This window comes from Rhincodon typus, chromosome 4, assembly GCF_021869965.1.
Source record: "Rhincodon typus isolate 14 chromosome 4, sRhiTyp1.1, whole genome shotgun sequence".
Lineage (NCBI taxonomy): Eukaryota > Metazoa > Chordata > Chondrichthyes > Orectolobiformes > Rhincodontidae > Rhincodon > Rhincodon typus.
The window spans coordinates 116015611-116040728 of record NC_063335.1 but is presented as its reverse complement, the minus strand read 5'-3'; the positions used below and the strand labels follow the sequence as shown (position 1 = coordinate 116040728).

Sequence of the window (25118 nt, the reverse complement as noted above, 5' to 3'; positions counted from 1 at the left end):
ATGCTTCTTGAAACCCGTAGCTTTTTGATCAAGCTTTTTGGTCATGTGGTCAAACATTAAACAGGTTGGGACATTATTCGTTGGAGTTTAGAAGAATGAGGTGATCTTATTGAAACATATAGGATTCTTAATGGGTTTGACAGAGAAAATGCTGAGAAAATGTTACCCCTCAAGGGAGAGTCTAGGACCAGAGGGTATAGTCTCAAAATAAAGGGATGAGGTGAGATGAGGATGAATTGCTTCTCTCAGAGGGTTGAGAATCTTTGGAACTCTTTGCCACAGAGAGCTGTGGGGGCAGAGTCCTTGTGTTTATTTAAGGTTGAGGTAGATAGATTCTTGATCAGTAGAGGAATCAAGGCTTAAGGGGAAAGGGTAGGATAGTGGATGTGAGGAATGTTAGATCAACCATGATCCCATTGCATGACTGAGGTGAGGAGCTGAGTGGGCTACTCCTGTTCCTACTCCTTATGTGACCTAATATCTCCTTATGTGGCTCCATATCATATTGTTTGATAATACCGTTGTGAAGTGCTTACGGATGTTTAATATTGACATTATGTGTTCAAAATAAAAGTTGTTGTGAAGATAAGGTGAAATACCCCTGAAGTGATGGATTAGTGGGATCTACTGGGGGTTCAGATATAGACACACTGTGTTTTGGATCAGCTAAAGACTAGGAAGTGCGGAAGTAGAGGATTAATAAAACAATGACTTGCATTTAGATAGAATCTCTAAAATGGGAAATCCTTCCAACATAATCAATACCATATAGATGAGCTCTACCAAAAGTTAAGGTTGTTAGATTTTCTGTCTAAGAATGATATTTATGCAAACACAGTGTGCTAAAATATATAGTTGGTGTTCAGTACATTCTTTTGGCCAAGAGATGTCACTGGTGTGTTTTGAACAGAGATGTTTTAAATTAAATTTTTAGCTGAAACCAAACCATTTTCACTTGCAGTAAAATTTGTACAATAGAACACTGCTTTCACAGGAAAGGAAGAACAGGAGATGATCATTTAACTAAGTTCTGAAGAAGGATCACTGGACTTGAAATGTTAATTCTGTTTCTCTCTCCTCAGATGCTGCCAGACCTGCTGAGTATCTCCAGCACTAGATCAGAACGACTTTCTAGTTAGTATGAAGTTAAATAGAATGAATGTCCAAAGACACTTGGGAGCTCAGGTACATAGGTCTTTAAACTGTTACGAACAGGTGCAGAAAATAATCAAGATGACTAATAGAATGCTAGCCTTTATATCGAGAGGACTGGGGTGTAAGGATGCAGAAGTGATGCTGCAGTTGTACAAAACCAAGTTTAGACCCCATTTGGAGTACTGTGAGCAGATCTGGGCACGACACGTTAAGAAGGATATAATGGTCTTGGAGGGAGTACAATGTATGTTTACAAGAATGATACCTGGACTTCAGAGGTTAAGTTATGAGGAGAGATTATACAAATTAGGCCTCTTTTCTCTCAAATCTAGAAGGTTAAAAGGTGATCTGATTGAAGTCTTCAAGATATTAACAGGAAAAGATAGTGGAGATAAAAATAATCTACTTCCACTAGTTGGGGATTCTACAACCTGGGGGCATAGTCTGAGTATTAGGGTCAGATCATTCAGGGGAGATGGTAGGAAGCACTTCTACACACAAAGGATTGTAGATGTTTGGAACTCTCTTACACAAACGGCAGTGGATGTAGGATTGAATGTTAATCTTAAATCTGAGATAAATTAAGATGATAAGGAATATGGGTTAAAGGCAGGTATATGGTGTTAGACCACAGATCAGCCACAATCTCCTTGAATGGTATAACGGGCTTGAGGGGCTGAATAGCGTACTCCTGTTCATATGTTCTGTTTTTTGATGGAGGTCATTTGACCCCTTGGAGCACTTGAATGAGATCATGGCTGAGAGAAATTTCTTTCTGACAGTTTGTTTTAAATCAGCTTCCACCAACTTCCAGGTGGCATGTTCCCCACTGCATTAAAAATATTGCCTCATCTCTCTTATTGCTCTTGTGCCAGTTATCCTAAATTTGTATCCTCCAACTACTGAGCCTCCTACCACTGACAACAGTTGCCCTTTATTTTCTTTATCAAAACTCACTGTAATTCTTTCAAAGTTCTTCCTAATTAAAAGAAAATCACTTTAAATGTTGAACTGTAATGAACATCGATTTTGCAAAGGAATAAAATTCAACCATTAAGTAATGCAATTAATGATATTTAACAATCACCTTAATAGCTTCCAGTGAAATGGAATTAATTCTGTTGAGGTCTTCAGCTTTTCGAGTTAGATTGGCTGCTTCAGTCATTGCGTCTTGAAGATCCATTAACTTAGACTGATATAAACTTAGTGCATCCTTTATATTACTTGCGAGTTGCTTGTTCTCTTCAATATTTTTTACCAGTCCATTCTTAATACGGTCAAGCACTAACATATAATAAATAAGAAATAGGAGAGTAACAACAAAATTACATTTTTGATTAAAAAGAATCCTGTCTCACAGATTAAGGAATTTTGCAAACTGACAAGGCCATTTAGATCCTTGAGCCTGTTCCTCCATCTCACTGAGATGATGGCCAATACCTGGGATTGTTTTTTCCTGATTTCAGCTAGGACTGGAATAGATACACACTGGGGGAACCAAAATAGCTGTGACATTATGTAGCCAGATTTCCACCTCTGTATCTGATCTTGTTGATACATTTGATGGCAGAGAAATTGAGGAACTGAATGGCATTTCCTGTTCCTATATTCTGTTTTTTGGTGGAGGTCATTTAGCCCCTGACAGTTTGTCTAGTTTGTTCAAAAACACACAATTAATAGACAGTCAGTCAATGTGGCATTTTATAAGTTCCTACTTTAGAAATAAAACTGGTCTGACTCCAAACCAAAATCACAAGGCCTCACAACTAATATGCATTGTCTGACCTAAAATGTCACCTCTTCTGTACAGTGATAAAACCTGTAGTTCTCTCAGGGCAGTGACTTGAAAGAAATTCTGGGATTTACATATACACATTAATCAATTAAAAGCTTCTAACTGATTAAAGATTTAACAGCATCATAGGTTTGTTTAATACATTCTCATCAGTTGTGTGACCCTTTGATCTTTTACTTATAAATTCTGTGTTCTGTGTGCTTCTTTCTCACTTCACCTGACGAAGGGGCGAAGCTTGTGTTTTCAAATAAACCATTGGACTATAACCTGGTGTTGTGTGATTTCTGACCTTTTCGATAATATGGACCTCCTGCTTGGACCTTAAGGATGATGAGGTCCAAGGAGGTGACACTTCATTGGGAGCAGGAGGTGGGAGAGTAGAAATTGGAGCCAGGGGAAAATGACACCTGAAAGAAAGGTGACCCTGCTCCGTGAAAAGATGGCCTTCTCCTGCCACATCATGGAAAAAGGATTTCTCATATCTTCCTCATCCATTGTCAATCATTTGGCTCTCTGTGACAACCTGCTTCCCTGTTACACAGTGGCACAGCTTGACACAAACTCCCTCCTTTAGGGCAACATTCAACCTCAAGTTTGGAAATCCAAAACCAACTTTGTTCTTGCTTCCTAGAGACAGAAAGGACTGCAGCTGCTAGAAGCTAGAGTCAATAAATGTGGAACTGGAAAAGCACAGTTGCTCTGACAGCATCCGAGGTGCAGGAAAGTCAATGTTGACTTTCCTGCTTCTCAGATGCTGTCTGACCAGCTCTGCTTTTCCACCTCCATTCTTGCTTCCAACAGCTTTAATTAGATAAGAAACCTGTGTCTATGTCAATTAAGAAATCATCTCTGGAAACAGTAAAATAGTAGCAGACAGTCTGACCTAACAAACTCACTTTTATGGTCCACACAAGCTTCCTCCTATGCTATCAACACATCCTCTGCTCATTTCTTTCCAACAAACTTCACCTTAAATGCATCTGTGCAATTCAGCCACTCACTGTAATAGCAAATTGTACATTCTCAACATTTCAGGATGAAGAAATCTAATCCGAATTCCTTATCGCATTTATAAGTGACTTACATCCATGGCTCTTGAACAAAGTAAGTTGCATTCTAAACCAGGAATCTGAACTGAAATTAAATCGCACCTATCGTCACATCACATTGAAAATAAATTATTGTGTTGTTTACTGCAATGAGAAAAAAAGTACCGTTGATAGGACAATTCATTATTTTTCTGAAATTTGAAGTGAGAATATGACCAAAACCGACACAGACTGAACATCTCATCAGCTAGCTTCCCTTAAGAGGCACATATACTACTCATCTTAACCATTTCCTGTGCCATCAAGTTTATTTTATTTAATTGACCTTCAGCAATTTGGAATCAAATGGTTGGATTTACATGTCTGTTGAAAACCAATGAAAGGTATTTGTTCTTCTCAAGACTAGAATACTTACATATTTTTGACTCTTGCTTCCCTCTCTCAGCCACTCTTCTCTCCTTGTCGAAATTGCGATTTCTCATTTCATTGAGCATCCGTTCCACTTCATCTAGCTTGGGTGCAGTGCCAGATGAGGAATCAAGGGTGTTCATGGTCTTCAACATTTCTGAAATGCAAGTGCAGCAACAAAGTCCTTCCTAGTTTCTCCTGACAAGGATGTTTGATTGTTCTAATACAATGCACATTTTCAGTAACTGTAAAACCCGCTCTCTTCACTACCCTCGTCTTGCCTTTATATAACACTTTTTAACATAGTGGAGCAGTCAAAGGTATTTCACAGGAGCATTAGGAAACAAAAAATTGACACCGAAGCGCACAAGGAGATTTGTGTTCAAAAGCCTAATGAAAGAATTTGTTTTAAGAAAGAAATTTAAAAAGTGCTTTAGAGTCAGAGGGGAATTAAGGAGGAAAAAGAGCCCAAGAACAGGAAGAACAGGAACTGTTCTGAGGAAGGGTCACCGGAGCCGAAACGTTAACTCTGGTTTTTACTTCACAGATGCTGCCAGACCTGCTGAGCTTTTCCAGCAACATCTGCTTTTGTTCCATTCAGAGAGATTTGCTCATTTGCTCTGCAGTCACTTAACATATTTCTCAGGGTGAGACTTTTACTCCTATCTGGGAGGAAGTTCGACCTTGGAGAATTGCTGGCTCTCTAAAATCACAGCTCTACAAATGTTGACCTTTGTCAATAACACCCACATCACATGAAAGTACTTTGCCATGTTTTAAGGTTGTAAAATATACTTTAGAAACGAAGTTTTTCTGTTCAAAGGCCATTTTACAATATCAGCAACACCGAGCTATTGCATTAACTGCAAAAACCAGCTCACCCAAGATCTTCAACAACACGTCTCCTATATTCGTCGTCATGTCTTGTGCACGCTGATAAGTCACATTGATTGAAGTGAGCAACAGTTGAGTAGTTCGCGAATTCTTTTCCGCCTTAAAGTAAAACATTTTCAGATTTCAGTACATCTGAAGTTTACACAGACTATTCAAGTGATAACTTCTCATAGAATGACACAGTACAGGAAGTGGCCATTTGGCCCATTTTGCCTGTGTCAGCTCTATGAAAAGAATACTTGGGTATGTTTCAGTTTCCTACCGTTATCCTACAGTCCTGCAAATTTTCTTTTACAAGTTCTTATCTGGTTCCCTTTTGAAAGTTACTGTTCTTCTGCTTCACTCTCAGATCGAGCTTTCCAATTATACCCATGTGTGCAAACAAAGTTCCACTCTGGTTTTTTTTGACAATTATCTGAAATCTGTGTCTCCTGGTTATGAACCCTCTTGCCACTGGAAACCATTTGCTGATTTTATCAATACTGTGCATCATTTTGAGCACTCTCATTTAATCTCCTTTTAAGCTTGTCTGTTCTAAGGAGAATAATCCCAGCTCCTCTAATATCTCCAGGTAATTGATTGCCCTCATCTATGGTATCAATCTGGTAAGTCCCTCTGTAGCATCTCAGAAGCTTTATCATTTGTTAACTGTTTCAAATTGTTACAAATAATACTTGCCTTTTCCTCAAGTGCATGGACATCTTGAATGAAATTCATGTTGTCATTTTCCAAATCATCAGTCTTTTTTACCTGCCGTTCCACAGTGGCCTGATACACCTTTAGTTGATTCTAGAATAGGAAACAATTTATAGCATTTAATTTGTAACCTAAATGTGTTATTTTTGGCTGCATTTATTATCAATGTCACTCTTCTGGGTGATGTAGGGTCTGTCGAACCACAGAGACAAAGGTTCACAGTGAACTGTCACTGCAAAGTGACAACACGAAAGCTGCTGGGAACAACAATGGTATGGCCCATATAATCACACTGCAGTTAGTGCTATTTGGAACTACACTCAAAGTCTCCAAGGAGAGAATTTGTCCCCAGTTTATGGATGGTAAGAAGGCCTTTTCTGTGCTGTAGATCTCTATGACTCAAGGGATAGGAAGAACAGTGTTGGCAATGTAACTACAACCCATCAGCCTTGGGCTGCTTTCTTTGGAGAGAAATATTACTGCTTGTTTTGACTGTTTCAAAGCTGCCTTCCTCATTTCCTGTCATTGGGTCATCAGTGCCACATGGCACAGTGGATGTAGTTCACATACAGTGCACCTTACCCTCCCAGAATGAACATCAAATTTGCAGCCAAATTGGCTCCAATTAAATCATGATTATGTACTTTCCCTGAACTGGGAATGCTCCCATTTAAGTATGTATCTGTGCAATTGTATATGACATCGATCACATGCATGCAGATGTATTCTGGTGTAGGAAAGTTTGTTGCCAGTAATTGATTTAATTAGACCCGTTTGCACAAGCCATCTTGATGACCACTTTTGTGTTCAGGCCTATTACTCTGACTTTTCTTTTACTCAGTCTGCTTAAACAATGCATAATTAATTTTCAAGCTAGCAAGAAATATTCTGTTAAAATAAATTGATACACCTGTAATAAATTAACTGTATTTTCTAACTTAAAACATGAACTTTTGAGTTTAACTGACGTCCAATTTACTTTCATACCTTGTACTTACAAGCAGACACACATCTCCAAGCCTTCGTACATAAGCACACTATAAGTCTACACACTTAAAACCAATGTCAGATCAATCATAATACTATTGAATGATGGAACAGGCTCAAGGGGCCAAACAGCCTGCTCCTGTTCCTATATCTTATGGTCTGATGCTCATGCTCTCCTTCAGCATCTTATTTCACTAAATTTAAGAGTTAAATCTTACGCTGGTATATTATTTCTACAACTTTGTTTAAAAAACATACTGGCCTTAGCAAGTAAAGTCAAACTTTACTTGGGGCCAGTCTGTAAGGTTTTGGGGACAGCATGGAAATGATAGAATTAGACTTTGGAAAAGATAATGTATGCAAGCCTTGTTTTGGATTTACCTCAGTGTTTTTTATGGCCTTGTCTAAATTGTTCATACGATGCTGTGCAGCAGTGCTTGTGTTTGCATTCTGAAGCTGAAATTTGATCTTTTGAAGATCGGAATCCATTTTGTTCAAGTCAAGCAACAGAGTTTCCACGCAACTGTCACAGGCTGAAGAATAAACAAATGAATTATCATCGATTCTGTGCTACTGGCTGTAGATTCATTAACAGAGAAGCTGAACACAAAACAAGAACTTTTAAAATACCAAAGAGGATAAATGCAAGGAAGTGTGCTTTTAATGCAAGCACAATACCCACTGCCCCTATCCCCCATCACAGCATGTTTACCTACCAAAGCTACCTTAACCTGAAAAATCCATTCTGACAATATTAGCAGGCTGGTGTTGAATTGATACATGTGAGTGGCACCTTCTGCACCTTATTTTAATACTGATATGAATTTGTTCATTTTAAAAGGTGTTGCCCACCAATGAACCTTGGAAGTGGGCAGGAAATAAATTGAATTGCATGTGATTTATGAAAACAGAAGCTTGACAAACCATGCAGATACACTGCAGGACAAGGGAAGCCCATTCAGTCCATTATGTCAATGCTAGCTTTAAGAATTAACTCACTCCAGTCACTTTCCATGTAAAGTTGAAATTGTTTTCAAATGTGAAAAGCATAAGCTAACAGTTGCTGTAGAGTACAAAGGGAGGGTCACACAGTCAGAGGGTCAGTGCTCACGGGAGGGCCGCTTTTTTTTATTTATTCAGGGGATATGGGCATCTCTGGCTAGGCCAGCATTTATTGACCATCCCTAATTGCCCAGTGGGCAGTTAAGAATCAACTGCATTGTTGTGGGTCTTGAATCACATGTGAGCCAGATCAGGTAAGGATGACAGATTGGGACATTAGTGAACCAAGTGGGTTTTTCCAACAATCGATAGTGGATTCACGATTATCATTAGACATTTAATCTCAGGTTTTTCATTGAATTCAAATTTCACCGTCTGCCACGGTGGGATTTGAGCTCAGGTCCCCAGAACATTAGCTGAGTTTCTGAATTAATAGTCCACCAATAATACCACCAGGCTGTTACCTCACCAGAGGGTCATTACAGGAAGGGCTTCTATTTATCCACTACCCTTTTGAAAACAAGATTCTGCTTCAACCAGATTCTGCACATTCCATTTGGAACATTAATCTCACAATCTTTTTCTTTCTTTGATGATCATACTCACTACCTCCTAACCTGACTACAATCCTCTATAGTTTTGAACACTCAAATTAGATTTACTCTGAAGCTTTCTCCCCTCCCCCTACCGCATCCCAAAACCAGTCCAGTTCGTCCCTGCCTCCCTAACCTGTTCTTCCTCCCACCTATCCCCTCCTCCCACCTCAAGCCGCACCTCCATCTCCTACCGACCAACCTCATCCCGCCCCCTTGACCTGTCCGTCCTCCCTGGACTGACCTATCCCCTTCCTAACTCCCTACCTACACTCACCTTTACTGGCTCCATCCACGCCTCTTCGACCTGTTTGTTTCCTCTCCACCTATCCTCTCCTCTATCCCTCTTCTATCCGCCTCCCACTCTCTCCCTATTTATTTCAAAACCCCCTTCCCCTCCCCCTTTTCTGATGAAGGGTCTAGGCCCGAAACGTCAGCCTCTCTGCTCCTATGATGCTGCTTGGCCTGCTGTGTTCATCCAGCCCTGCACCTTGTTGTCTCGGATTCTCCAGCATCTGCAGTTCCTACTATCTCTTACTCTGAAGCTTCTTTGTTCTTGAGATGAGAGCACGTTTCTCTTGTTTGTCCTCTTAACCAAAGCTGCTCATCCATTTTCTTACCCTTTGCTACAACATTCATTGAATGATTGAATGATACAGCATGTAAGGAGACCATTCAGCCCATCTTATCAATGTTGGTTCTTTGGAAGAACAGTCCAATGAATCCCAACTCCCTGTACTGCAGATTTCTATTTGCATCTACCACTCTTTCAGGTGCAGTATTCCAGATCATAACTTGGCATAGGTAAAAGATATACATTTTTATTGTTATTATCACAGCATGGTTGCAATTCTGGAAGCATTTTTCTTTTCCATGAAATAATATCACCACAGAACAGATCTGTCGAATCTTTCACTTACTGTCACACTTCTCATCAGAACTCGTATCCTTGGGTTCTTCATTTGTGCAATCTATGTAAAAGAAGAGCTCAAATAAATTAATTAACCAACAATGGAATTTCAAAGCTTCAATTGTACATATGGTCAAATGAAGAACAGGCTAAAGGTAAGATGCTGGGTGTGCAGGAAAGTGGACGTGAGGAATGTTGGATCAGCCATGATTCTATTGAATAACTGAGCAGGCTTGGGGAGCTGAATGGCTTACTCCTGCTCCTATTTCTTATGGTCTTATGGTCATAGCCAATTGCAGCAAGCGCTGAAGATGAATATCTCTTAATTTACTTTAAAGGTCCTACCTTCTCCTTGCCCCTCGCCTGAGGTGTGGTGATCCTCAGGTTAATCTCACCATCAGTCATCTTTCTCTAATGAGAGAACAATCCTATGGTCCTCTGGGACTATGGTAACTTTATGTTAATCCACTCAATTTACTATTAATTTACATATTCATAACGATGAGTTGTTGACAAGCTGTAAATTTCTAGCAAGATCCAACACCACAAACATTTTAAAAAAGTATTATGATTTTTAATCTGGTCTGCAAGGGAAGAACTGACAGCAGCAAGTCATATTGCAAATCAAGATGAAAAACTAATTTGATCAGCATCCTTACTGACAGTGAAAATAATCAGTGATTTCAAATATATCTTTGTGGTTTCTTTCCCTTTGTTGGTTGTTTAGACAGGAAATAGACAGAGAAATTAGAATCAAACCCAATAAAAGAACAAACAGCAGATAGCAAAGAGTATTGGTCTCTTAACAGAGAATAGTGGTCAAACCATAGCTTCAAGAGAAGTTAGAGATAGTAATAAAAGCAAAAAAGAGGCATACAAATTGGCAAGAAAAATACAATAGACCTGAGGATTAGAAGCAGTTTAGAAGTCAGCAAAGGAAGACCAAGGGGTTGATTAAGAAGGAGAAAATATAGTATGACTGAAAGCTTGATGGGAACATAAGAACTGACTGTAAAAGTTTCTACAAGTATGTGAGAGGAAACAGATTGGTGAAAACTAGTGTAGGTCCCTTACAGTCAGAAATGGGGAAATTTATAATAGGGAACAAAGAAATAGCTGAAGAATTAAATTAACACTTCACTTCTGTCTTCACAAAGGAGGACACAAATAATGTACCAGAAGTAATGGGGACACAGAGTTTAGTGAGAGGGAGTATTGGACAAATTGATGAGATTGGAGGTTGGAAAATCCCCAGGGTTTGATAATCTACATCCCAAAGTACTTAAGGAAGTGGCCCTAGAAATAATGGATACATTGGCAGTCATCTTCCAAGAATCTTTAGAAACTGGAACATTCTCTACAGATTGGAGTGTAGTGAATGTAGTCCCACTATTTAAAAAGGGAGGTAGAAAGAAAACAGGGAATTATAGATCAGTGAGTCTGCTGTCAGCAGTGGGGAAGATGCTAGAGTCCATTATCAAGGTTTTTTTTAATACAGCACTTAGAAAATAGTGATGGAATCAGACACAGTCAGCATGGATTTACAAATGAAAAATCATTCTTGACAAATCTACTGGAATTCTTTGAACATGTAACTAGTACAGTTGATTGGGGGAGCCAGTGGATGTGGTTAATTTGGACTTTCAGAAGGTTTTTGACAAAGTCCCCACTTAAGACATTAATGTGTAAAATTAAAGTACATGGGATTAGGGGTAGTGAATTGACATGGGTAGAAAAGTTGGTTAGCAGACAAAAAACAAAGAGTAGAAATAAATGGGTCTTTTTCTGAATGGCAGGCAGTGACTATTGGTCTACTGCAGGAACCTCAGCTATCCACAATATATGTCAATGATTTAGATGAGGGAACTAAACGTAATATCTCAAAATTTGCAGATAATACAGAAGCTGGGTAGAAGAGGGAGCTGTGAGGAGGATACAGGGATGTTGTAGTGTGATTTGAACAGGCTGAGTGAGTGAGTAAATGCGTGGCAGGTGCAGCATAATGCGAATAAATATGAGGTTATCCACTTTGGCAGCAAAAATAGAAAATCATATTTTTATTTGAATGGTTTTGAATTGAGAGAGGGGAAAGTTCAACAAGATCTGGGTGTTCTTGTGCACTAATCTCTGAAAGTAAGTGTGCAGGTGCAGCAGGCAGTAAAGAAGGTAACCTGTACGTTGACCTTTGTAGTGAGATGGGATTCGAGTACCGGGACAAGGATGTCTTGCTGCAATTATACAGGGCCTTGGTATGCCCTCACCTGGAATACTGTGTGCAGTTTTGGTCTCCTTATCTGAGGAAGGATGTTCTTGCTATGAAGGGAGTGCAGCAAAAGTTTACCATATTGATTCCTAGGATGGCAGGACTTCCATATGAAGAGAGATTGGTTAGGATTACATTCATTGGAGTTTAGGAGAATGACAGGGAATCCTCGTAGAACTCTACAAAATTCTAACAGGACTAGATAGTTTAGATGCATGAAGGATGTTCTCAACAGTGGGGGTGGGGTGGGGGGAGTTCAGAACCAGGAGTCATAATTCAAGAATAAGGGGTAAATCTTTTAGGACTGAGATGAGGAGAAATGTCTTTACCCGAGAGTGGTGAACCTATGGAATTTGATATCACAGAAAGTGGTTGCGGCCAATACTTTATGTGTTTTCAAGATGGAGGCAGACATAGCTCTGGCGGCTAAAGGGATCAAGGGATATTGGGAGAGGGCGGGATTATGGTATTGAGCTCAATGATCAGCCATGATTATATTGAATGGTGGAGCAGGCTCGAGGGGTTGAATGGCCTACTCCTGTTCCTATTTTCTATGTTTCCTAAGGCGGGATCTAAATCAGAGGTAAATCAGAGAAAGTTTAGTAGACTTACTTGGAATGGTTGTCATATATCTAAAGATTGAACAGGTTAGGCCTTGAATTCATTGAAATTTAGAAGGGTAATTGAAATATATAAGACCCTGAGGTGACTTGACAAGATAGATGAGGTTAAGGTGGCATATGGGATACTCACTTTTATTAGCCAATAGGTATAGAGTCTAAGAGCAGGGAGGTTATGCTGGAACTTTATAAAAATACTGGCTGGGCCACAGCTAGAGTACAAAAATCGGTTGTGGAATCCACATTATAGCAGGGATGTGATAGCATTGGAGAGGGTGCAGAGGAGATTTACCAGGACGTTGCCTGGACTGGAGAGTTTCAGTTATGAAGAGAAAATGGACAGACTGGCATTGTTTTCCTTGGAGCAGATGAGACTGAGGATGACATGATTAAGATGTATAAAATCCTGAGGATCATAGACAGGCCAGACAGGAACAAACATTTTCCCTCTGTGGAGAAAGCAAGGATTTAGGGGCTCGAGATTTAAAGTTAGAGGCAGGAGGTTTAGAGGGGATGTGAGGAAAGATTTTTTTTCACCCAGAGGGTGGTGGGAGTCTGGAATTCACTCCCTGTAAGGGTATGGAGGCAGATACCCTTCTCATATTTAACAACTTTGCAATGCCAAGGCATACAAGGCTTTGGGCCAAATGCTAATTGGATTAGAATAGTTAAGTGGTTGTTTTTGACCAGTGCAGACTTGGCTGGCCAAAGGTCTTTTTCCATGCTGTATATGTCTATGACTCTATGTCCAGAAATGTTTCATCTTATGGGAGAATTTGAACTGGGGGTCAGTGTTTAAAATTCAGGGGTGACCCATTTAAAATGGAGATGAGGTGAAGTTTTTCTCTCTCAGAAGGTAGAAAGCCTTTAGCACTGTCTTCTTGAAAATATAAAATTCTTCTTGACAAAGCAAAATAATTTTAAGGCAGAGGTGCATAGATTCTATTTAAGCAAGGATGAAAGGTTATCAGGAGTAGGCAGGAAGGATTTAAAGCTGCAATCAGATGGGTCTGGAGTCACACATGGACCAGAACATATGGCAGACTACCATCCCTGAAGGGCATCTGTGAGCTAGACTGATTTTTGTAACAATTGACATGCAAACCATAAGTTTTACTGAATTCTGATTTCACATTTGACATTGTGGGATTTGAACCTACAGCTGCAGAACTTTAGCCTAGGATTCTGAATTGTTAGCTCAGTGGCATTATCACGATACCACTGCTTGCCCTTAGTTTAGATTGAGATTTTCTCTGCTGTGTAGTCTCATTCTGTTACCTTGACAGTTGCTGCATTGGCCGGTCAAGGGGTCACAACTTGTAGAACCTGAATGTCCACACTGACAAGGTCTACATTCACTTCCTATCTCCAGAGGGTTTCCAAAGTAACCCGGAGCACACCTGCAGATTTAATTAAAATAAACTTGAATACAATGTGTTTCTACAATAAGAAGATATAAAAAGGGAAAGCACTCAGCAGGTCAGGCAGCATCTATGAAGAAAGAAATAGTGAACATTTCGAGTCCAGTGTTGACTTTTCTTCCAAACTCTTTCTCTTAGCTAGATTGGACTCCAAACTTCACCTTCATTTCTCTTTTCACAGATGCTGCTGGAACTGTTGGATTTCTCCAGCACTTTGTTTTATCAGATCCCCACCATCCACAGTACTTTGCATTTATTTTAGAGATAAGCAGAGTTAGCATTTCAGGTTTTTAATGAATGTCAATGAGAGGTCATTGACCTGAAATTTTGTGATTACTTTTAGCCTAACTCTCTATGCAGGAGGCCCATGAGACTGGTTTCACTCCCTTTATAATATTAATTTCAATTTGGTGTTAAATTGAGCTGGGTGTTAAACCAGTATGGCAGGTGATCCTGTTGGTTTTCTCTGGGAAAGTCCTGTTTAACTTGACTCACTCTGACTTTCTCTTTGCAGATCCAGCCTTCACTGTTGAGTATTATTTCAGATTTCCAACGTCCCTTAGTATTTAGCCCTCATTTTGATGTTCCGAAAAAGATTTTCTTGATTTTTCAAAATGCCTAGGTTTAGCATTACGTACCCACATCATTCTGGGCTTTGTTTTCTTTGTCCCAGAGTTAGAGACATGAACAGGTGCAATGTGTGTGTGTGTGTGCAGTGGAAGAGGAATTAAGAATGCATTGAGACCTCCTTTAAAGCCCACCCTCCAGGAACATGGAAGGATAGCAGGTCAATGTTGCAGCTATTGGCCATCTTGTGGAGGGGAGAACAATTTCAGAGCATTCTCAAAAGGCTTCTCCATCTTAAGGCACCTTCATATCCTACTTGCCTCAGCAGTGCCTAACACTCCCACAGTGCGGGCTCCCTCCATGCTAACTTCTGGTTCCAGGATTCAAACACACTCTTTAAATACCTCAGCGTGAATTCAACTGACATTGTGACAAGACTACTTCCAGCTTCCTGATTTGGAAGTGAGCTGATGTCAGAATCACCACCCATCTGGAAAAACACAGCCCCATAATAGGCTGCATACACTCGGTGGTATCCTCTGCTCAGTGAGCTTGGAACTGGGAAGGGTTAGATTTGGATTAGGGTTAGGGTATAACCATATCGCATTTCATTATGTTTTGGTGGTACACCTGAATTCAGCCACTTTCCTGCCTCCCCCAGAGTTGGACAACCCATGGACAAGGTCTTCATCCCATCACCAACTGAGGTCCTTAAGTGGTGAACTCAAGATCACATACAGGCCTGATTCCATGCTGTCTAATTTATCACGTGAGCCTAACACCAGATAGATGCATAGGAACACCACTGCCACCTGAAAGTTTCCATCATACTGACTGGGAACTATAATTGCTGTTCCTTCACTATTAAGGTCAAAATCCCAAAACTGCCACCCTAATGTGCCTACATAGCAAGAACTGCAGCAGGTCAAGGCAACAGATCACCATCACCTTCTTGATAGTAAATAGGAGCAGCTAATCAATGCTGAATCAATAGCCAGTGATGCCTATATTCCATTAATAAATTTTTAAAAGAACTAACCTCTCACATCTTGATCCTGTGTAGCCCGGTTTACACATGCACTGAAAGGCACCATTAATCTCGCCACATTGTGTGGCAAAGCTGTAAACAAAAGCAATTGAAGACTATTACTAAACCAACTGAGGTGTGAATAACAGAATATTGACTGATTAGTTTAAGCACAGTATTTCAAACTTGTGAACCTTACTTGTTGGAGGGTTGTGTGTATGGACAAGGACAGGAACTGCAGGTACCTTGGGCAGCATTTCCAAAGAAACCTGATTTGCATCGTTCACAGTGATCTCCTTCTGTGTTATGTCTACAATCCTGGTACAGAAAAGAGCAATGGATTATTTATTTATATATATATATACGTTTGTGTGTGTATAATTTATATATATTTGTCAAACAGCTCACTGCATAGTTTACTGTTCAAATTGAAAACTGAAGTGAGGAGAAATTAACAGACATTGACAAGGCAGATGAACTAAAAAAATGAACAGACACATGTCATGCAACTTAAATGCACAGATGGATGAAATGGCACGTTTTTGAAGAGGAACAAGCTGAGATAATATAATCCACATGCCACATTTCTAAAGTGTGTGCAGGACTAGAGGGACCTGGAGGTGTGTATCCATAAATCATTGAAGATGACAGAACAAGGCGATATGGCTATTAAAAGCAGATGGAATTAGTGACTTTATCAATTGATTCATTGAATGGTTACAGCACAGAAGTAGTCCATTCAGCCATTGTGTTCATGTTGGTTCACTTCATGGACAGTGGGAATTTAAGAAGTCAGCTCACCATCATCGTCTCAGAGGGCAATTAGGATTGGGCAATAAATATTGGCCGCCTAACCAGAAACATCCACATCTTGTGAATGAATTATTAAAGAAAATTTAGCTAGTCCCACTCCCCTGTTTCTTCCCTGTAGCCCTACAATTTATTTTCTTTAGATAATTATCCAAATCTCTTTTGGAAGCCATGATTGGATCTGCTTCCACTGCACCCTCCAGAAGTGCACTGCACTCATTGCAGAATATTAGTTATCCTCCTCTGGGTCTTTTGCCAGTGACCTGAATAGATGTCCTTTGGTTCTCAGGTATAGTTTCTCACTCTTTACTCTGTCCAACTACCTCATGATTTTGGTATAAAGGCATAGAGTTAAAAAAAAGGTTATGCCAAATCTTTATAAACTACAACCTACTCCTCAACTGGTACGGAGAGTTTGACTAATTAGCTAACTCAAAGGGCCAATATTGGTACCTTGGCCTTCTTCTGCACTCTAAGTTTCCACGTTAGCAATTGAGATTCCAATTTGTGAAACAGAACAGCATATAAAACAACACTAAAAATGTATGTTTGTTTCAATTTCAATTCTACAAACAGAATGCCAAATAAAACATATAATTGGAATAAGATCTGAGTAATCCAGCTACACCACCAATACGCCACCTTGTAAGATTTCAGATAGTACATGACCCCACCCATCTGTGGCCTAATCCCTAAACTCAGGCAGAATACACATGCTTTAATTGATAGGCTGAAGTGCAGCGGAAACAGCTGGATTAAAAATTAAAATCAGGCTTTATAACTGTGTCCTAATGATACACTAATTACAATTTTAAAAAATGATATCTTAATTCATGGCAACCATTTACTTTGTTCCTGAGGGTTGTCACACTTGACTTTTAAACAAATTTAACTAATGATTAAAGTGGCAAGATGTGCAGTGTTTACAGTTGAATCTAAAATTTGCAATTCAGTCAATTGGCCTTGAGACATCACACTGCACAGAGTAAAAGCTGTAAATCAACAATAAACTCTTTATGATATTAATTATTTTTTGTACTGAAGTCCTACTTTAACATGTTCTTCACACACTGAGTAATATTCTGGGGAAATCTCCTAACGTTTAACTGAATGTATTAAGTGGCACATAATCAGTTAATAGGCTTCAGGGCATTGCAAGAGACTTTTACAGTTTCTGTACTTTCTGTGCATATCTTGCCTTAACCTCAGCCAATCCTAACACAATCTTGGCTAATAAATCTTAATCCACCAGTGAATTACACGGAGTTACTGTTCCAGACAAGTTTACTTCACTATTCTACTGCCTGATTACAGCAAAATAGTTAAGACTGAGTGCATTGGAGAGACTGCATAAACTATAAAGAATCTGTAAAACAAATCACAATCACTCAAAATTAAATACTTTCTTTTATTTATCATTTCAATTTGATGTGTTTTGAAGAATAATAAGAGAGAAAGAGACTACCAGACTACATTGTGGCTGTTCTGGCTGCTGACTTGTACAAATTGCCCCAATCCTTCCCATAGTAGAGGGACATCAAACAGCTGTCAGACTCTAGATAGAAGACTCATTGTTTATCCTGATTCAACATGGTGGGTGGTGTACTTCTGATTCATAAAAACTCTTCTTCCCGCTCCATGAATTCTGATCTCCTGACCCTCATTTGCCTGAGGACCACACCCATTTTTTTTCCCTTTACTCTCCCGTCTTGTATTGCTATAGCTTACTACTGGGATCACGTGCAGCCTCACCATTTGACATGAGACTGTCTCCCAGTTTCACTGAACAGCCAAAGGTTTGAACCCAAGGGCTCAAACAAGAATTATTGTTTTGTTTTTAATATAAGAGCAGTGCTTAGAAACATAGAAGGATAAAAACTAGAAACAAGAGTAGGCTATTCGGCTAAACCCGGTCCACAATTCAATCTCTGGATTACTACCAGTGCCATACGCTAGTGAGACGAGGAATAGGACAGATGAATTGTTTCATCTGAGGAGCAGGTGCAGGGTGCAGGAATTCAGATTTTTGGATCATTGGCATCTTTTTGGTAGATGTGACCTGTACACGTGGGATAGGTTGCACCTGAACTTGACGAAGACCAATATCCTAGTGGGACCATTTGCTAGAGGTAATTGGGAGGGTTGAAACTAGTCTGGTGGGGGGGGGGGGTAGGGGGGGGGGGGGGGGCGGGGGCAGGGGGTGAGATCCTACATAGTAGTGAGACGAGACATAAGGCTGATACTGGTATAGAATTTAAAGACAGCAAGTTAGATAGACAAGGCAGGCAACAGCATGGCAGAGAATGAGGAATGACTGATGAATTAAAATGTGTTTATTTCAATGCAAGTGGCCTGATAGTTAAAGGTGGATGAAGTCAGGGCACGAATGGGAACGTGGGATTGGGATATCATCACTATTATGGAAACATGTCTGAGGGAGGGACAGGACTGTCAGCTCAATGTTCTGGGGTAGCGATGCTACAGGAAAGATAGAAGGCGAGGAAAGAAAGGAGGGGAATGACAATTTTGATTAGGGAAAACATCATGGCAGTACTGAGAGATGATATTCCTGAGGATCGTCCTGTGAAGGTAGAACTGAGAAATAAGAAAGGGGTGATCACTTTGATGGGATTGTATTATAGGCACCGTCAATAGTCAGCAGAAAATTGAGGAGCAAATATGTCGGGAGATAGCAGATAACTGTTAGAATAATAGGATTGTAATGGTAGGGGATTTTAACTTTCCAAACATAGACTGGGACTGCCAAACTGTTAAGGGCTTGATTGGGGAGGAATTTGTTAAGTGTGTTCAAGAAATCTTTCTCAATCAATATGTAGATGAACTTACCAGAGAAGGGGCAAAACTCGACCTCCTCTTGGGAAATAAGGCAGGACAAGTGACTGAGGTATTAGTGGTGGAGCACTTTAGGACCAATGACCATAATTCTATTAGTTTTAACACAATTATGGAAAAAAATAGTCCTGGTCCACAAGTTAAAGTTCTAAATTGGGGCAAGGCCAATTTTGATAGTATTAAACTAGAACTTTCAAAAGTTGATTGAAGGAAGCTGAAAGCAAAGGGAAGCCTGGCAAGTGGGAGGCTTTCAAAAGCCTCAAGAATTCAGGGACAGCATATTCCTGTTAGTGTGAAGGGGAAGGTTAGCAGGAGTAGAGAACACTGGATGACTAAAGGTATTGAGGCTCTGGTCAAGAAAAAGGAGGCACATGTCAGCTGGGATCAAGTGAATCCCTTGAGGAGTATAATGGGGTGAAGGATTATTCTTAAGAGGGAAAAAAGGACGGCCAAAAGGGGACATGAGATAGCTTTTGCAGATAAGGTTAAGGAGAATCCAAAGACATTCTTGAAGTATATTAAGAGCAAAAGAGTAACTAGGGAGAGAATCAAAAGACCAATGAGGCCATCTATGTGTAGAACCACAGGAGACAGGTGAGATCCTAAACGAATATTTCATGTCAGTATTTACTGTTGAGAAAGACATGGAAGCTAGGGAACTCAGGGAAATAAATAGTGATGTCTTGAAAAGAGTCCACATAACAAAACAGGAGGTACTGGAGGTTTTAAAATGCCTAAAGGTAAATAAATCCCTGGTTCCTGATCAAGTGTATCCTAGGCCATTGTGGAAACCTAGGAAAGAAATTGCAGGGCACTTAGCAGAAATAATTGTATCATTGAAAGCCATGGGTGAGGCGCCAGAAGACTGGAGGGTGGCTAATGTTGTGCTATTAACTAAGAAAAGTTGCAAGGAAAAGCCAGGGAATGAGAGACTGATAAGCCTGACATCAGTTAATTAACATTAGCTAAGTTGTTGGAGGGGATGCTGAGAGACAGGATTTCCATGCATTTGGAACGGCAAGGACTGATTAGTAATACTCAGCATGGTTTTGTTCGTAGGAAATTGCATCTCACAAATTTGATTGGGATGTTTGAAAAAGTGACCAAGAAGATAGATGAAGGTGGTGGACATTGTCTACATGAACTTTAGCAAGGCTTTTGACAAGGTTCCGCATAGTAGACTGGTTAGTAAGGCTAGATCACATGGGATCCAAGGAGAGCTAGCCAACTGGAAACAAAATTGGCTTGACGGTAGGAGACTAAGGGTGGTGGTAGAGGGTTGTTGCTCAGACTGGAGGCTTGTGACCAATGGTGTGCTACAAGGATCAGTGCTGGTTCCACCGTTGTTCATCATTTATATAAATGATTTGGATGAGAATACAGGAGGCATAGTTAGTGAGTTTGCAGATGACACCAAATTGGTGGTATAGTGGACAGTGAAGAATATTATCTAAGAGTACAATGGGATCTTGATCAACTGGGCTGAGGAATGGCAGATGGCGTTTAATTTAGATAAGTGCAATGTGTTGCATTTTGGTAAGACAAACCAGGGAGTACTTACATAATTAATGGTATGGTCCTGAGGAGTACAGTCGAACAGAGAGACCTAGGGGTGCAGGTACATAGTTCCTTGAAAGTGGCGTCACAGGGAGACAGGGTGGTGAAGAAGGCGCTTGTCCTGCTTGCCTTCATTGGCCAGAGTACTGAGTACAGGAGTTGGGTCGTCATGTTACAGATATATAAGACATTGGTAAGGCCACATTTGGAGTACTATGTACAATTATGGTCATCCTGCTATAAGAAGGATGTTATTAAACTGGAAAGGGTGCAAAAATGACTTACAAGGATGTTGATGAGACTGGAGGGTTTGAGTTATAGGAAGAGTCTGGATAGGCTGGGTATGGTGAATACCCAAAGGGTAGTAGAGTCTAAAATTAGAGGGCATTGGTTTAAGATGAGAGGGGAAAGATTTAAAAGGGACCTGAGGGGCAATTTTTCACGCAGAGTGTATAGACTGAGCTGCCATATGAAGTGGTAGGGGCAAGTACAATTACAACATTTCAAAGACATTTGGACAGGTACATGAATAGGAAAGGTTTAGAGTGCTATGGCCTAAATGCAGGCAAATGGGACTACTGCAGATTAGGAAGTTTGGACAGCAGGGATGAGTTGGACCGAAGGGCCTGTTTCTGTGCGGCATGATCCAATGGTAGAGAATTCCACAGATTCAATTCCCTTTGAATGAAGAAATTTTTACACATCTCAGTCCTAAATGGTCTATCTGTATCCTGCGATCCAGCCTGTATTCTCCGGATATATGGTGGAAAGTAACTTGCTGCAATGAGGTGTAAAAGATTGAGTTAGAACATCAATGTGCTGTTATTGGGACCCACAGAGTCTCTGTGACTTCCTGTCAGAAACACATGCTGTGGAATTGTTCCTTTAAAATCTGTTCCAGTCCTAATCTTGGAGGTTGACAGTTGGTTTCGGTAGTATTAATGATAAGGATAATTCATGACAATCCATCATTGAACAAAAAATCCTGATGAATAGGATTGAATGTGTATTTTGGTTTAAATATTTTATGGTTAAATGCAATCATGTCAGGTTTTGTTCTGCGAAAACAGTCAGATTTAGATCAAATTTCTATTGCCTTGATTCCAGCCTTGGGTGACCCTCTGTGTGGAGTTTGCACATTCTTCCTGTATCTGTGTGGGTTCCCTCCAGGTGTTCCGGTTTCCTCCCACAGTCCAAAGATATGCAGGTTAGATGGATTGGCCATGCTAAATTGCCCATAGTGTTCAGGGAGGTGCAGGTTTGCTATGGGAATGCAGGTTTACAGGGATGAGATGGAATGTTCTTCAGAGGGTCAGTGTGGACTTGATGGACCAAATGGCCAACTCCCACACTGTAGGAATTCTATGAATCCAGGACAAAGCAGCCCACTTGATTGGTACTAAATCTACTCACTCCATCACTAACGCTCAGTAACAGCAGTGTGTACCATTTACAAGATGTACTGCAGAAATTCACCAAAGCTCCTTGGACAGCACCCTCCAGATCCATGACCACTTCCATCTACAAGGACAAGGGCAGCTGATACATAGGAATACCACCACCTGCGAGTTCCCTTCTAAACCATTCACCGTCCTGACTTGGAAATGTATCGCCATTCCTTCAGTGTTGCTAGGTCAAAATCCTGGAATTTCCTCCCTAATGGCATTATGGGTCAACCCACAGAAGGTGGACTGCAGCGGTTTAAGAAGGCAGCTCACCACCACTTCTCAAGGGGGCAACTAGGGATGGACAATAAATGCTGGCCCAGTCAGAGATGTCCACATCACACAAAATGAGTAAACAAAAAATAATTGCAGTTCGCACAAAAATAAGTAGGAAAGCAACTTGTGAGGAAGACACAAGAAATCTGCAAAACTAATCAATTGGTATATGGAGTTTAATGTATGGTGGTGGGGAAGTTGGAGACATGTTGATAATGTCACTGGATTAATAATCTGCCATTGGTTTAGCTGAATTGGCTGGTTTGCAATGCTATCAAACTGCTATAAAGCCTAGACAAATAAACAAAACTGATTTGGACCAACTAGCATCCACCAAGGGATTAGAAGCTATAATAGCAAACACATCCCAGTCAATCCTGAAAAGTCCTCCTCACCAACAACTGGGGTAGTGCCAAAGTTTGGAGAGTCATCTCACAGACCAGTGAAGCAACAGCCTGACATACAAAGACTTGTGCTCCAGAACCACTATGTTCCAATACAGTTACAACACCAAAATCAAGCTGACAATATGGCAAATTGCCCAGTTATGTGCTGTGCAATAAAATGCAGAGAAAATCCAACTCATCCTATCAAACTATTCGCGATCATCAGAAAAGCAATGAAACGGGTGCATGGTGGTGTGATCAAATGGCATTTGCAAAGAAATATCTTGCTCACTGACACTCAGTTTTGGTTTAGCCAAGGCACTTGTCTCCTGATCTCATTACAGCCTTGATTCAAACATGATGTGGAAGTGCCGGTGTTGTACAGACAATGGAGCAGCACTCCAAAAGCTTATGTTTTCAAATAAACCCACTGGACTATAACCTGGTGTCGTGTGACTTCTGCCTTTGATTCAAACATGGATAAAAGAGTTGAATTTCAGACGACAGGTGAGAGTGACTGCTTTTGATATCGTGGCAGCATTTGAATGAGTGGGCATTAAGAAGCCCTAGCAAAACTGAAATCAGTGGGGAATAGCGGAAAAACCTAGGCTGGTTGGAGTCATATCCAGTACCAGCATTCCCCATAAATTTTCTTTCTGGCTGTGTAAGTGTCCAAGGTCCATATGAGGCAGCAACCTCTGGAACTGCAAGTCAATGCCACGAATGGTGAGCCATAGTCAAGCCATAATCAGATCAGCCATGTTGTAACTGAATGACGGAGTAGTCTTGGGACCAAATGACCTACTTCTGCTCCAAATCATATATTCTTATCTTTTCCACTAGCGAGTGAGGCCAGCACTACTGACCATCAATGTAAGATAATTCACTAAGAAATTCAACTGGGAATCAAGAGAAATTTGTTTACCCAGAGAGTGAGAATGTGGAACTCATCACCATAAGGTATGTTTGTGATAAACAGCATAATTACATATCATGGGAGATGATGAATACAGGAGGGAGAAGGGAATAGAAGACATGGAGATTGGGATGGATTAAAAATGATGGGCAGAGGAGAAATGGAGTTGTTGGGTCGAATGTCACATCTGTGTATTGTGAATACTTTGTAGTATTTTGCACAGTACATAAAAATTCTATATCAGGATACTTACGATGCATCTTCCAGATCGGTCTGCACATTGTTCTGAATGTCCATGACAGCGACAAGGTACGCAGTGCCCTGAGAAGAAGCCATTCCAATCTCTGTAGTGTCCAATGGCACATTTCTATTTAAGATAAACATTGAGAGAAGTGTAAGCCAACATTTACTCTGTGGTCGAGGGCAGAAGGATGTAGAAACTCAGTGACCCAAATCACCAGAAGTAGTGATGCAGGTTAATATGGAGGTTAAAATAAAGCATAGGGGATATGCTTCTAGAAGGATGGAATTGAAGCAAAAGATGTTTTTTTAAAAACCTTTTTAGAACTGAGGTTAGACCATGCTTAGATTGCTACGCAAAGTTCTGGTCTCCATATTATGACAGTGATTCACAAATTTACTGAAACTGAGAGACTAAAATGATTGCAAAGATTGACAGACTGTGGCTGTTTTCTCTGCAAAAGAAAAGGCTGAAGATTAATCAAATAGAGTACTTGAAAAGGAGAGCTGTAGACAAGTTTGCATTTGTAGGGAACAGCAAAATTGGAGGTGGTAAATATATAATACTTACTAAATACTCAACAGGAAATTCAAGCAAAAAAACTTCTTTACCTGGGGAATGGTAATATTATAGAAGACACCGGCACATGGAGGGGTTGAAGCAAGTGGCATGGATGTATTTAAAGGGAAGCTGGATTGGTGCACAAAGGAGAAAAGAATAGAAGGATATGCTGGTAGGGTGACCCAAACTAGCATTGGAGGAGTCTCACACAGACAATAAGCATCAGTACTGACAGATCAGCAATGTAGTTTCAAGTCAGGGTAGTCCACAAATTCCCCTCCAAGCCACGCAGCATCCTGACTTGAAAATATGTCACTGTTGCTTCACTGTCTTTCTGATTGAAAGATGTGGAAGTCCCTTCCTAACAGCACTGTGGATGTCCCTCCACCATAAGGACTGCGTTGGCTCTCCGAGGTAACTAGGATGAGCAATGACTGCTGGCACAGCCAATGAAACCCAAATCCCACAAATGAATAAAAATACCAAGTTGGGCCAAATGGCCTGTTTCTATTAAAAACCAAAAGAACTGCGGATGCTATAAATCAGGAACAAAAACAAAGTTGCTGGAAAAGCTCAGCATGTCTGGCAGCATCTGTGAAGGAAAAAACAGAGTTAACGTTTCGGTTCCGGTGACCCTTCCTCATCGGACCTGAAACGTTAACTCTGTTTTTTCCTTCACAGATGCT

At 40.3% G+C, this 25118-nt stretch overlaps 1 protein-coding gene across 1 annotated transcript in view; it reads right to left on the bottom strand.

Annotated features, from left to right (window-relative positions):
• The window catches only part of LOC109928639 (laminin subunit alpha-3-like), a 306680-nt gene that overhangs the window by 63463 nt on the left and 218099 nt on the right, over positions 1-25118 (bottom strand). Inside the window, exons 41-50 of the mRNA XM_048596214.1 lie at positions 23884-23997; positions 15587-15705; positions 15400-15480; positions 13651-13772; positions 9500-9550; positions 7366-7517; positions 5980-6090; positions 5289-5400; positions 4415-4564; positions 2243-2439 (exon numbers count right to left, since the gene is read on the bottom strand). Of these exons, the coding sequence (XP_048452171.1) occupies positions 2243-2439; positions 4415-4564; positions 5289-5400; positions 5980-6090; positions 7366-7517; positions 9500-9550; positions 13651-13772; positions 15400-15480; positions 15587-15705; positions 23884-23997 (1209 nt within the window). The remainder of the gene's footprint in view (positions 1-2242; positions 2440-4414; positions 4565-5288; positions 5401-5979; positions 6091-7365; positions 7518-9499; positions 9551-13650; positions 13773-15399; positions 15481-15586; positions 15706-23883; positions 23998-25118) is intronic.